We start from the raw sequence: 14349 nt of genomic DNA, 5'->3' as shown, positions 1-14349 counted from the left end.
TGCCCAAGAGTGTGATTGCCAAGTTGTATGATAAGTGTATTTCATTTTATAAGAAACTGCCAAACTGTTTTCCAGAGTGGCTGTACATTTTACATTCCTGTAAGTAATGTATATATGATACAGTTTCTCTGCATTCTTACTAGCATCAGATGTTATCACTATTTTTCATTTTAGCCATTCTGGTAGGTGTGCAGGGATATCTCATTCTGGTTTTAATTTGCATTTTCTTAATAGGTGGTAGTGATGTTAAACATCTTTTCATGTGCTTATTTCCCATGTATATATTCTCTTTGGTGAACATCTGTCCATGTCCTGTGTCCATTTTCTAATTGGATGGAGATACACACACACACACACACACACACACACACACACACATACATATACACACACATATGTATACACACACACATACATACATACATATACATATTACTGTTGGGTTTTGAATGTTCTTTATGTATTCTAGATACTAGTTTCCTTTGGATATGTGGTTTACAATATTTTCTCCCACCTTGTGACTTGTTTTGTCATACCCTTTATAGAGTTTTTCACAGAGCAAAGGTTTCTAATTTCAGCAAGGTCCAATTATCAATTTTCCTTTTATGGATTATACTTTTGATGTGAAGTCTAAGAGCTCTTTGCCTAGTCCTAAATCTCAAAGATGTTCTCCTGATTTTTTGTTTCTAAAAGTTGTATACTTTTGCATTTTACATTTAAGTTTGTGATCCATGGCAAATTAATTTTAGTATACAGTGGTGTTCTGATTTGCTAATGCTGCCATTGTGCAAAATACCAGAAATGGATTGGCTTTTATAAAGGGGATTTATTTGGTTACAAGTTTACAGTCCTAAGGCCAAGAAAGTGTCCAAACTAAGGCATCAACAAGAGGATATCTTAACTGAAGAAAGGCCGTTGGCATCTAGAAAACCTTTGTCAGCTGGGAAGGCAGGTGGCTGGCATCTGCTGGTCCCAGGTTGTGTTTCAGCTACTCTTTCAGCTCCTGTGCATCATTAGCTTAGCATCTCCAAAGTCCTTCTGTCTGTACCTTCAAGCATCTATGAGCATCTCTGTCAGCTCTCAAGCGTCTCTCCAAAAGTCTCTCTCCGCTGCTCTTGGGGCATTTTGTCCTCTCTCAGCTTCTTTAGAGCAGACTCTGGGCTAGCATCTGAGCATCAGCATCAGCACTTATGTTGGCTCCTGGCTCTCTTAAATACTTTGGTGAAGTAATCGAGCCCTACCCTAAATGGGCAGGGTCCACACCTACATGGAAATAATTCAATCAGACGTTCTTCCCTAACCAACAGACTAATCAGTCTACCCCCACAAGATTGCATTAAAGAACATGGCTTTTGTGGGGGACATAATATTATTCAAACTGGCACAGATGGGTAAAAGGTTTAGATTGTGGTTCCTTTGTGGGTTTTTTTTTTTTTTTTGCCTATGAATGTCCAATTGTTCTAGCACCATTTGTTGAAAAGGTTTTCCTTCCTCCATTTCTTATACACTTTTAAAAAAAGTCACCTGGGCATAGTTGTGTAAATCAATTTGGGTTCTCTATTCTGTTCCATTGACCTAAATGTCTGTCCCTCTGCCAGTAAAATACTCTTGTGATTACTGCAGCTACATAGTAGTCCTTTGTAGCATGCATAGTGATTCCTCTCACTTTATTCTTCTTTGTCAAGATAGTTTTAGCTATTTTAAGACTTTTTCATGTAAGTTTCAGAATAAACTTATATATGTCTACATAAAGCCTTACATGCAGGTCCTTTTGGCCTCCATGGTTTCAGATGAGAAATCTATTGTTATTTGAATTTCTGTTCCCTAGAAATGATGCATCATTTTTCTCTGGCTGCTTTTAGTTCTTAGTTTTTGTAAGTTTCATTATTATGTGTCCTGGTGTGGATTTCTTTAGGTTTATTCTGAGTTCAATCAACTTCTTAAATATGTAGCTTTATGTCTTTTGTCAAATTTGGGAAAAATTCAGCCTTTTTTTTTTCACAGACGTTTCCTGTCCCTGTCTCTTTCTCCTCTTATCCTGGGACTCCAATGATACAAATGTTAGGTCTTTTGTTAGTCTGTTTTTTTTAACTTCAGTTTCTTTGCTGAGGTTTTCCATTTTTAATTTTTTTTCATAAAGATCAATAATTTCTTAATTGAAGCATTTTTATGATTGCTGTTTTAAAATCTCCAGCAAACAATTTTAATATCTCATTAATCTTGGTGCTGGCATCTGTTGGTTGTCTTTTCTCATTCATGATGTGGTTTTCTTGGTTTGTGGTATGATAAGTGACTTTGAAATGTATCCTGGACTTTTTGCATATATGACTCTGGATTCTATTTAGTCGTCTTGATTTACCAAGCAGTCTTTCTGTTGAGATGTAGTGTGAGGACTAGATCAGTATGTATGTTCAGCTTCCAAATGGGCCCGGCTAACGCCACTCTGGCAGAAATGAGCTACTGATTCATACTGCCTCATTGCAGATGGATGTGTGAATGTTCAGCTTCCCCTTCAGCCTGCTGCCCCTTTCCAGCAAAAGTGGGGCACCAACTCATACAGCCTCATTGCTTTTGAGAGGTCGTGTAAGATGAGCTCCTTGCTAGGCCCTGTTTCCTCCAGGGAGAAGGAAATTAAAGGGCTGGCTCACTACTTTGTTACTGAAGGCTGGGTTGGAAGCTCAGCTCTTCAGTGGGCCCCAATGACAAGGAAAGGGGAGGGAGGAAGGAGGAAGTTGAGTGCCAACCAGCCCTACCTCTTACCACCTCCTTCTACCTTTGTGATGCCAGTGGGGGTGGAGGCTCAGCTTCCCACTGGATCTTGCTAACACCAGAAGAGGAAGGAGTGCTAAGTGCTTGTCATCACCTTGTTCAGTCTCATTACTGCTGGAGATGTGCAAATATTTAACTTCCTGTTGGCTCCTTTGACACTACCCTATGGGAAAATTGTCATGCTGCCTGTGTCTGCCAGAGGACAAGAGGTTGGTTCCCCCACTTGGCCCTGCTGACATACCTGGCAGAGGGATTGGAGCACCACCTGCTTCTGCCAGGAGTGGGTTGGTAGATTATCCCCATGCTAACACTTTCCCTCTCCCCTAACACCACTGTTTGGGGGAATCAGTGTGCTGCCTGTTTCTTGGTGCAGGGGTTGGGGTGGATGAAAGATCAATTTCCTAATTGCCCCCTTGAAATTTTGGTGCAGTTTCCTGTTGGTGTTTGGCTGGAGTAGAGCATATATCATTAAAAAGGTATTCTATTTTGAAGTCATCCTTTCCCCAGTAAAATATTTATGGGGATAAATATTCTTTGGCTGGGAAAACAGATTTTTTCTTGGTGCTTTTTTTGATGTTTCTCTGTTGGAGGCTTCTCCAGACTCCTGGCAGAATACAGGAGAGACAATAAGAAAACCGAGGTAAGGCACAACTTTGTCTTTTCTCAATTCTGAGGGCCCCAGGTAGCCTGTGTTCTTTTTTCCACCTTTCAGAGACTTCCTATACTTCTTTGTTGCATTATGTTTTTAGTGGGAGGGCCTAGGAAGATTGGGCTACTCTATCTTGTATAACTGTAAGTCTCCTTATGTTTTTAAACTGAATTTGTTTTCCTTGATATAAATTTTACATGAATTGCATTGTTTCTGTTCCTACCTTTGGTTAATGCATTGACCATTTTACTTAATGGTTGAGTTTCCCTTTCATTTTCCGTGTGCAGTATTCATTTCCAGTACAGTAGCTACTATACTTTCATTCATGTTATTACAAAAATATTTATGCTTTTTTCATTAGCATTGTTTTTTTAGAATCTATGTTAATATGTACAGATTTATTTAACAGTTGTAACATATTGCTTCTTCTGTACCTACCACATTGGATTTTCCTATTCCTTTATTTAGAAACATATATTTAGGACATTTAGATTATTTCCAATGCTCTTCTCTTATGTATGATGTTGCAGTGATCATCTTGAAAATTTTTCTGGTTTATCTATGAGACCTTCTCTAAGATACTTAGTCAGGAGTGAAGGTACTGAATTTTAGATTAGTAGTATATTCAAAGTCACAAAATATTTCCATTCTTCTCCAGGTTGCAATTACATGAATACAATTTTACCAAAAGGGGATAGAAATATAACATCTGATAGTGGGAATCCACCTGTCTCTTGAGAATTGTATTAGCTACCTATGTATATATTTTCTTTTATGTAATATTCATAATTTTTTTTCATGTAATTTAAGACTTACTTTTATAATTCTTCCTCAAATTCTACTGAAATTTTTTATTAAAATTTATTAAACATGATGCTGTTTTGTTTTTTTCCCACCCTTGTTGTTTATTTCAGTCTAATTTTTTTCTTCAAAGAACTTTCTTCACAATTCCTAAGTGCTTTATAATTTTTATTGTTAATATAAATATGAACTTGTATTCTATTACATTTAACTCCTAGTTAAAATGTATTTTTATGTTGACAGTAATAATTGGGGACATCCTTGTTTAAAGGATGTGTTCTAGTTTGCTAATGCTGCAGAATGCAAAACACCAGAGATGGACTGGCTTTTATAAAAAGGGGGTTTATTTGGCTATACAGTTACAGTCTTAAGGCCATAAAGTGTCCAAGGTAACACATCAGTAATCAAGTACCTTCACTGGAGGATGGCAAATGGTGTCCGGAAAACCTCTGTTAGCTGGGAAGGCACGTGGCTGGCATCTGCTCCAAAGTTCTGGTTTCAAAATGGCTTTCTCCCAGGACATTCCTCTCTAGCAAGCTTGCTGTTCTTCAAAACGTCACTCACAGCTGCACTCCGTTCAGTCTCTTTGAGTCAGCATGTTTTATATGGCTCCACTGATCAAGGCCCACCCTGAATGGGTGGGGTCATGCCTCCATGGAAGTATCCCACCAAAGTCACCACCCACAGCTGGGTGGGGCACATTCCAAGCAAATCTAACCAGCACCAAAACGTCTGTCCCACAAGACCACAAAGATAATGGCATTTGGGGGACACAGTACATTCAAACCGGCACAGGATGTATCTAGATTTTCTTCATTAAATATAATTTTCCTTCAAGATTTTGGTAGTTTGCCTTTATCAGGTAGGAAAGTTTTTTATTTTTATTTTTCTTAGCTTTTTATTTTTATTACTAAGAAGAAATCAACTTTATCTAAGTTTCTTATACATATATTAAAATGATCATAGAGAGAAAACATGGCGGCATAGAGAGAAGTGGAAAACTGTTAGTCCCCCCGAGAACAATTCATAAATGACCAAAAAACTAGTAAATAACCAGGAATAACTGCGGGGAGACAAATGTGATTGCCCACTCATCATCTACCAACCTGAATTGGGAGGAATGCCCGAGATCACAGCATAAAATCTGTAAGTAAAACTGCGGACACGCGCTGAGAGCCGAGAGCCCCTCCCTCACAGAAGCCATGTGGTGCTAGAGAACAGCACTCTCCGAACAAGCTAGCGTACCGCAGCCCAGCTCCATCTGGGATTTTAATGTTTACTGCTAAATACAGACAGTGAATCCTCAACGAGCAGACAGAGGCTTTTGGGACAACTGACCTTGGGAGAGTCGGGGGACATATCTGTCTCAGGACGAGAAGCCCAGAGGCTGACGGGTGAACCTGGGAGCTTTTCTGTCCCTTTTGCTTTCTGTGGAGAAAACTGCAGCTGCTTTCAGCCTGCAGCGCTTTGCAGTAAAGACAGACTCAGCTATTTTAAAATCAAAATACTTTGATCAGAAGAGTCAAAGAAACAAAGAACTTCCTGATAGTCAGTGACCTCTTTGGAGGGGGCATAGCTTCCCAAAGGAAAGGGAGGGGCCCAGCTTTACCGCCCGCCTTTCCGGAACCAGACCCCAAAGACTGGGGGAGGAGAGCCACAGGCCACACCCCCTTACACAGGTGGTGACAGACTGCACCTGCTAAACAGAAAAGCACAGGTGTTATTAATCCTCTAAGAAAAACTGTCAGGGGAACCAGATACTGAATATTTCCTCCTTCTGTGATCTGAACCTGTTCTCATCTGGGAAAACCTGATTGGGGTGGCCTAAGAGGTCAGGTGCCTAGAGAACAGAAAACTACAACCTAGACTAACAAAAACGAAGCTATGACCCAGTCAAAGGAACAAACATACACTTCAACTGAGATACAGGAATTTAAACAACTAATGCTAAATCAATTCCAAAACTTTAGAGAATATTTCACAAAAGAGATAGAGGCTGTAAAGAAAACACTGAGCATATATACGGCAGAAATTGAAAGTTCCAAAAAACAACTAGTAGAATCTAAGAAAATGAAAGGCACAACACAAAGAGATAAAAGACACAATGGAAACATACAACAGCAGACATCAAGAGGCAGAAGAAAACACTCAAGAACTGGAGAACAAAACACCTGAAAGCCTACACGCAAAGGAGCAGATGGAGAAAATGAAAAAATATGAGCAACATCTCTGGGAGCTTTAAGATGAAACAAAATACAAGAATCTACGTATCATTGGTATCCTAGAAGGAGAAGAGAAGGGAAAAGGGGTAGAGGCAATAATAGAGGAACTAGTCAATGAAAATTTCCCATCTCTTATGAAAGACATAAAATTACAGATCCAAGAAGTTCAGCATACCCCAAACAGAATAGATCTGAATAGGCCTACACCAAGACACTTAATAATCAGATTATCAAATGTCAAAGACAGAAAGAGAATCCTGAAAGCAGCAAGAAAAAAGCAATCCATCACATACAAAGGAAGCTTAATAAGACTATGTGCAGATCTCTCAGCAGAAACCATGGAGGCAAGAAGGCAGTGGTGTGATGTATTTAAGACACTGAAAGAGAAAAACCTCCAACTAAGAATCCTATATCTGGCAAAGCTGTCTTTCAAATATGAGGGAGAGCTCAAAATATTTTCTGACAAACAGATAATGAGAGACTTTGTGAGCAAGACACCTGCCCTACAGGAATTACTAAAGGGAGCAATGCAGAGCGATAGGAGAAGATGGAAGTGTGTGGTTCAGCATACAATTTTGGGAGATGGTAGCACAGCAATGTAAGTACACTGAACAAAGATAGCTATGTATACAGTTGAGAGAGGAAGGTTGGGAGCATGTGAGACACCAGAAGAAAGGAGGAAAGATAAAGAATGGGACTGTGTAACTTGGTGAAATCTAGTGTTCAACAATTGTGATAAAATGTACAAATATGTTCTTTTATGAGGGCAACAAGAAAATGTCAACCTTGCAAGGTGTTAAAAATGGGGAGGCATTGGGGGAGGGATGCAATCAATGTAAACTAGAGACTGTAACTAATAGAATCATTGTATTATGCTTCCTTTAATGTAAGAAAGGTGATATACCAAGGTAAATGCAGATAAGAAGTGGGGATAGGGGAGGCATGATAGACACTTGACATTGGTGGTGTTGTCTGACTCTTTACCCTACTTTGATTTAAGATTACTTTTCCTTTTGCTACTTCCTAGCTGCCATTCTTTGCCTCTTTCTTTTCCCTCTCTACCTTCTTTGATGCTCCCTCCTGCCTTGTGGAAGAAATGTAGATGCCCTTATATAGATAGTGGTGAAGGTGGTGAACACATAAATATGTGACCATACAGAGAACCATCAATTGTTTACTTAGGATGGAATGTATGGAGTGTGAACGAAACCATCGTAAAAAAAATGGGTTGATGTCAAAACCTCTAGGGCAATATACTGAATGAAATAAGCCAGACACATATGGACAAATATTGCAGGGTCTCACTGATAGGAACTAATTATAATATGTAAACTCATAGACATGAAATATAAGATACGAAGATACAGGACGAGGCTTAAGAATGGGGAGCGGTTGCTTAGTATGAGCAGAATGTTCAACTAGGATGAACTTAAATGTTTGGAAATAAACAGAGGTGTTGGTAGCAAGATGTGAGAATAACTAACAGTGCTGAATGGCATGCGAATGAGGTGGAAACAGGAAGCTCAGAGTCGTATATGTCACCAGAAGGAAAGTTGGAGGTCAAAAGATGGGAATGTATAAAACTGAATCCTATGGCGGGCAATATCCGTGATTAACTGTACAAATATTAGAAAACTCTTCCATGAACCAGAACAAATGTATGACAATACAACTAGAAGTTAGCAATAGAGGGACATATAGGGAAGAAATATATACCCATTGCAAACTATATACTACAGTTTGTAGTATTTCAACATTCTTTCATAAACAGTAACAAATGTACTATACCAACACTACAAGTCAGTAATTGAGGGGGGTTGGTTAGGGATATGGGAGGATTCGAGTTTCCTTTTCTTTTCCTTTTTTTTTTTCCCCCCATCTTTCACTTTATTTCTGGCCTGGAGTAATGAAAAGTTTCTAAAAATTGAACAAAAATTAAGTGTGGTGATGGATGCACAGCTGTATGAGGGTACCAGGGGCAACTGATTGTACACTTTGGATCTTTGGATAATTGTATGGTATCTGAACAATCCCAATAAAAATTAAAAAAAAAAAAGATCATAGAATTTTTTCCCCGTTGTCTTTTAATATGAATAATTACATTAATAGATTTTATCTGTTCATATAGAATAATTTTAATTACTATAATCAAAGTATATTTTAATATAAAATATTTCTCAATATTAAATTTATAGTTCAGTGAGTTTTAAAAAATATAATAACTGTGTAGCTCCTAAAAATTCCCTTGTGCTACTTGCCATTGAATAGTCATTCCTCTCCCAAGGCAAAGGTTTTTCTGATTTCTAACATTATATATTAGCTTTTCCTGTTTCTGAATATCTTGTAGGTGGAATAATACATTATGCACTCTTTTGAGTGTGCTTCTAAAATTTAAAATTGTATCTTTGAACTATATCAATGTTAATTCATGAATTTATATTTTATTTATACTTTTTACTGCATGTAATTTAATTATGTGAATATACCATAATTTATTCAGGCTATTTTGAATAGCACTGTTATTAACATGGCCCAGAGTTAGCCACATTGTAGTGTTTATAGGGCACAGTTGCTAAGACAGCCCTCACTTTTGATACCAACTGTAAATTCCCTTACCACCCTCAGGTTTGATCATTTTCTGGCAGGACATGGAATTCACTAAAACCTATTACACTTATGGGTATGATATATTAAAGGGAAAGAATACAGAGCAAAATCAGCTAAAGGAATAGACCCAAAGTTCGGAGTCAGAGAGAATTTTAAATGTGAGGCTTTTGTGGTTGTATTCCCATGGAGCCAAGATGCATTAGCCTCCTGGAGTTGGTGTGTAACAATATGATGGAGTATTACCAACAAGGGAAGTTCCCCTGAGCTTCAGTGTCTGGAGTTTTTTTGGGCTTTGTTACATAGTCATTGATTGATTGATTGATTGCCTAGGTGGTTGAAAGCAGTCTCCAGATTGACTTAGAGTGCACGATCAAAGCCCCCACCCTAATTAAATGATTTGCTTTTCTGGTATGACCACCCCCCACCTTGATATTATCTGGTGTGGCCAATCCCACCCAAAATCACAAAGTTAAACTATCCTCTTTGATTTAATCCCCAAGACAAATACAGACACTATAGTGCTTACCTCCCAGAAGCCAGAGCCTAGGCCAGACCTTTTCTTTGGGTAAGGCTAAATTCTTTGCTACAAATATGTTTGTGTAAATATTTTTGGGGACATGTTTTTATTTTTCTTGGGAAAATAACAGAGTGGAACAGTGTAATTGTTCCACTAGTTGTCCAAAATGGATGTATCATTTCATATTCCCATGAGCAAAATATGAGTTCCAGTTATACCACATCATCACCTAGCCTTGTATGTGGCAGTATTTTTAATTTTGGTTATTATAGTGGATATGTATTAGTATCTCCTTGTGAGAAAAGTGAAAGAAAGATTAGGAGATGTAGAGGGTAAAGTTAAAAAAAAAAAAAGATGTTCAACAAATTTCCAGAAAGGAGAGAGAAAAAGATCAGAGGTGATAGTTGAAGAGAAAATCATTGGGAAACTTGCAGAACTGATAACTGTAACTAAACCACATATTCCAAGCAGCTTAAATAAAAATAAATATATATCTGGCTTTCTCTCACCAGCTCTGGTGAGGGTCGTCGTGCGCATGCGCCTGGACGGAGGGCGCCGTTGCACACTTGCCATCCCCTCTATTATTCCTTTCTCGGCCCCCTGCAGCTCCCTGGTCGGCGCTTGCACGGAGGACTCAGCGCTGAGGTGGCCGAGTTGGCACCAGGATTGTCTAAAGCCTTAGGGAAAATGGTGGAAAATTCACCGTCGCCATTGCCAGAAAGAGTGATTTACGGCTTTGTACTTTTCTTAAGCTCCCAATTTGGCTTCATAAAGGCAGTGTGAACCACAAGGTTTTCATGATCACACAGTCTCACTGTGTAAGCTACATAGTTATATGATCGTCTTCAAGAATCAAGGCTACTGGGTTGCAGTTCTACAGTTTCAGTACTGTATCTCGTGTGGGCTTTTATTCCTGAATCTTGGCTAAACTCCTTAGGCCTAACCTATTGGCCTCAAAAATACTGGGCCGTCGCATTACCTGTCTACCTCCTCATTACTGTGGTGATCGCTTACGTGCTCTTATTTGGAGTTAACATGATGAGTACCTCGCCACTCGACTCCATTCACACAATCACAGATAACTATGCCAAAAATCAACAGCAGAAGAAATACCAAGAAGAAGCCATCCCGGCATTAAGAGATATTCCTATTAGTGAAGTAAACCAAATGTTCTTTCTTGCAACCAAAGAACGTTACACCAAAAACTGAATTTATGTAGACATATTAACACCAAGCATTTATTTATAAGTTTTGACATAAGAATTTTAACTAATTATTTTGACTCTCTTATTAATAACTGGTATTGAGATTTTTTTTAAATGTAATGTAAGTTGAACTCCTCTTAGATTAAGTTCTGTTAATATTGTGAATGTCCATTAATAATACAAATAAAATACATTACTATATACCGGACTTTTAAAAAAAACAAATATCAATATAAAAATATATATATATATATATATATATATCTGGACAAATCACAGTGCAACTAAAGAAAGTCAAAGACAAAAGAGAAGTTTAAAAATGATCAAATCAAAAGATACATAACTTTCAGAGGAAAAGAATTAAAATTGGCTGTGATTTCTCCACATCTACAATGGGAGACTCAAGATCATGTAATGATATCTTCAAAGACTGAAAGAAAGTAATAGCCAACATTTAGTTCTGAACTCAGTGAAAATATATGTTATGAATTAGAGTGAAATACAGACAATTTTCAAGCCAAAAACTGAGAATTCATCGCCAGCAGAACCTTACCATGCTAAATGCAGACTAATGTACTTCAGGCATAAGAAAGGTAATTCAAAATAAATGTCCCAAATACATGAAGGAATAAAGAGCAAAGAAAGTGGTAAATATGTACATAAATATAATTAAATTTTTACCAAATTAAATACTATTGGGTTATAATAAGACAGAATTGAGATACAACACAATAATAGCAAAAATCAGGAAGGGAAGAATTGAAGATTAAGTAGCTAAGTCCTTTTATTGCCTGGGAGAATGGGAAAGCTACTGAGTAGTTTTAGATGGTACATTGTGAAGTTTGCCTTAAAAATTTTCAAGTAATCACCTAAATAAAAAAAATAGAGACTGTAATTTGCAATCTATTATAGTAAAAGTATTTAAAAGGTTACAAATAATTAGTACTAATGTCTGTTTATATCTGCAATGGAATAGGAAGCTTGAGCCTTTTCCTCTCACTGATAAAACTATAAAAGCTGGACAATTTTTAAAAAATTAGCTGTATGGAGGTATTATAGAGTAGTTAAGTCATCAAGGATTTGAGGGGCCAAATCCTGGACAGAAGAGATAATGCATTTTAAAAAATCATACATTTGATACTGTGTTTTCTTCTCAGAGCATTTTTTTCTATTCATTTGCCTAGAAGACACTGGAAAGCAGCAGCTAGAACTTATAGCAGACTCACTGGGCTAATGAGACAAAAATTAAAGTTCAGAACTGTTGAAATTCAAGGTACCAAGACTATAAATTCACATATTTAATTTGAAATTAGAGTGACATTCCATTTGCCAACAGCTACTTTGGGGAATGAGATGCTCCATGTAAACAGCTTACTGGAGGTCAGAGTATCCTGCACTTTGTGAGTAATTTTCCCATGAAATATTTGCTGTTTCCTAAGATAGGCATATATGGCTTGAGAGGCTGATAACCCAGGCAAAATTAGCTAAAAGATTAAAAATTCCCAAGCAGAGAATTTGTCAGCTGGAGAGAGAAAAATTGGCTTTCAGAGCCTGCCAAAGAGGGAAGGCCCTAGTAATCACCCCAGAATTTCAGTTCAGACCACTGAAAGTCTGTATCAAAGAAGTAAAAACAAAGAAGGAATCAATTTACCTCAACAGTCAAGGAAGACAAATCATTCCTTTCTGGAGGAAAGCCTCCATTCTTATTCATAAATGATTCCTGGCATTCAATTAAAATTTACCAGGCATGACAAGAAATAGAATGAGATGACCAGAAAACAAGGTGATAAACAGCCATTAGAAATAAACCTAAAGGTGATCCAATTATTGGAATTATTGGAATTGGACACTGACTACCATATAACTTTGATTCATATTCAAGAACCATAAGAAAAAAATGAATATTAGAGACCTGAAATCTATTTAAAAAGGACTCAGATGGAAGTCTTTTAACTGAAAAATATAGTAACAGAAATTAAGAATCAAAAAATGGTTTTGGTAGCCTATTGGGCATAGTAGAAGAGAAGATTAGTGAACTAAAAGATAGGTTCATAGGAAATATGCAGATTGAAGCACAGAGAGAATAAATAGTGGAAGATTCACAAAAGATCATAAATGTTGTATGAGAAATGCAAGGTCTAACTTAAGCCTAAATTGGAATTTCATAAATAAAGAAGACAGACAATGGGAAAGAAATAATTTTTAAAGAGATATTGACTAAGAATGTTTGAAAATTGATGAAAAACATCAAACCATATATTCAAGTTCTATGAAAATCATGTAGAATAAATACAAAGAAAAGTACACCTAGGTTGTCACAGAAAATTACTAAAAAACAATAGTAAAGAGAAAATCTTAAAAAGCAGTTTAAGAAAAAACAAAACTTAAACTTCATATGGGCAAATTACTGCTTGCCTTTCTACGTAAACAATGAAAACTGGGAAATAATTGATTGATATTTTTAAAGTACCAAAAGAAAATATTCACTAACATCAAAATTCATACCTAATGAAAGCATATGAAAAAGAAAATTAAAACATATTTTTTTAAATTAAATTCAGTTTTATTGAGATATATTTACATACCATACAATCATCCATGGTGTACAATCAACTGTTAATAGTACCATCATATAGTTGTGCATTCATCATCCCAATCTATTTTTCAACATTTTCCTTACACCAGAAAGAATAAGAATAAAAAATAAGAGTAAAAATAATGCCCAAATCATCCCCCCCATACCACTCTATTTTTCATTTAGTTTTTGTCCCCATTTTTCTACTCATCCATGCATACACTGGATAAAGAGAGTGTGATCCACAAGGTTTCCACAATCACACTGTCACCCCTTGTAAGCTGCGTTATTATACAGTCATCTTTAAGAGACAAAGCTACTGGGTTGGAGTTTGATAGTTTCAGGTATTTACTTCTAGCTATTGCAATACATTAAAGCCTAAAAAGGGTTATCTATATAGTGCGTAAGAATGTTCAGTAGAGTGACCTCTGTTTTCTGTTTTTGAGAAAAAAACAAAAGTGGTGAGAATTCTTTAGCCAGAGGTCTGCACTAAAATAAATACTGAAGAGGACTTTTCATAGAAGGAAGTGTTCCCAGATAGAAGTATGAAGATGTGTGGAGGAATGAAGTGTCTATAACATTAATAGTATCTTCTGGGGCTTAACAAGATGTAGAATTAAAACATGAAAAATACCCAAAAGGTGGTAGGGAGGTAAAAAGAGAATATTGTAGGTTCTTTCAGGACAATGGTCCACAAAGTTTTGGAATACTAATTTAAAGTAAACTCAACAAAGCCAAAATGTAACTTTTAATTTTTAGAGCAAGTCCCAAAAGAATAAAAAGAATGTTTATGAAACAAGCTAACAGAAGTGAAAGCATGGAATAATAATAATAGTAATAATAATAATAATAAATACTTTATTATCCAAAACAAAGCAACAAAGAAGGACAGATGGGAAAAATAGAAAATAAATAGTAAGATGATAGATTTAACCTCCAATTTATCAGTAATCATTTTGGATGGAAACAGGTTAAATAATCCACTTTAAGAGCCTCTCTGATGC

The 14349-nt window shown here is 36.7% G+C and overlaps 1 protein-coding gene across 1 annotated transcript; it reads left to right on the top strand.

The window, feature by feature from the left end:
• Positions 1-8993: 8993 nt before the first annotated feature.
• LOC119542430 (phosphatidylinositol N-acetylglucosaminyltransferase subunit P-like) lies at positions 8994-10874 on the top strand. The gene is made up of 3 exons (XM_037847186.1): positions 8994-9009; positions 10230-10344; positions 10438-10874. The coding sequence occupies exons 2-3, from the start codon at positions 10253-10255 to the stop codon at positions 10772-10774; spliced, it is 429 nt and encodes a 142-aa protein (XP_037703114.1). The 5' UTR covers positions 8994-9009; positions 10230-10252; the 3' UTR covers positions 10775-10874.
• The last annotated feature ends 3475 nt before the right edge of the window (positions 10875-14349 follow it).

The sequence above is a fragment of the Choloepus didactylus genome, chromosome 8 (genome assembly GCF_015220235.1).
Source record: "Choloepus didactylus isolate mChoDid1 chromosome 8, mChoDid1.pri, whole genome shotgun sequence".
Lineage (NCBI taxonomy): Eukaryota > Metazoa > Chordata > Mammalia > Pilosa > Megalonychidae > Choloepus > Choloepus didactylus.
This window is presented reverse-complemented; position numbering and strand designations above follow the sequence as displayed.

Excerpts from the sequence above, each read along its gene's own strand:
- LOC119542430 (XM_037847186.1), top strand. The coding sequence starts at position 10,253 with ATGGTGGAAAATTCACCGTCGCCATTGCCAGAAAGAGTGATTTACGGC. Across the intron at positions 10,345-10,437 it reads TTTGGCTTCATAAAGGCAGT|TTCTACAGTTTCAGTACTGT; the intron begins GTGAACCACAAG and ends ACTGGGTTGCAG.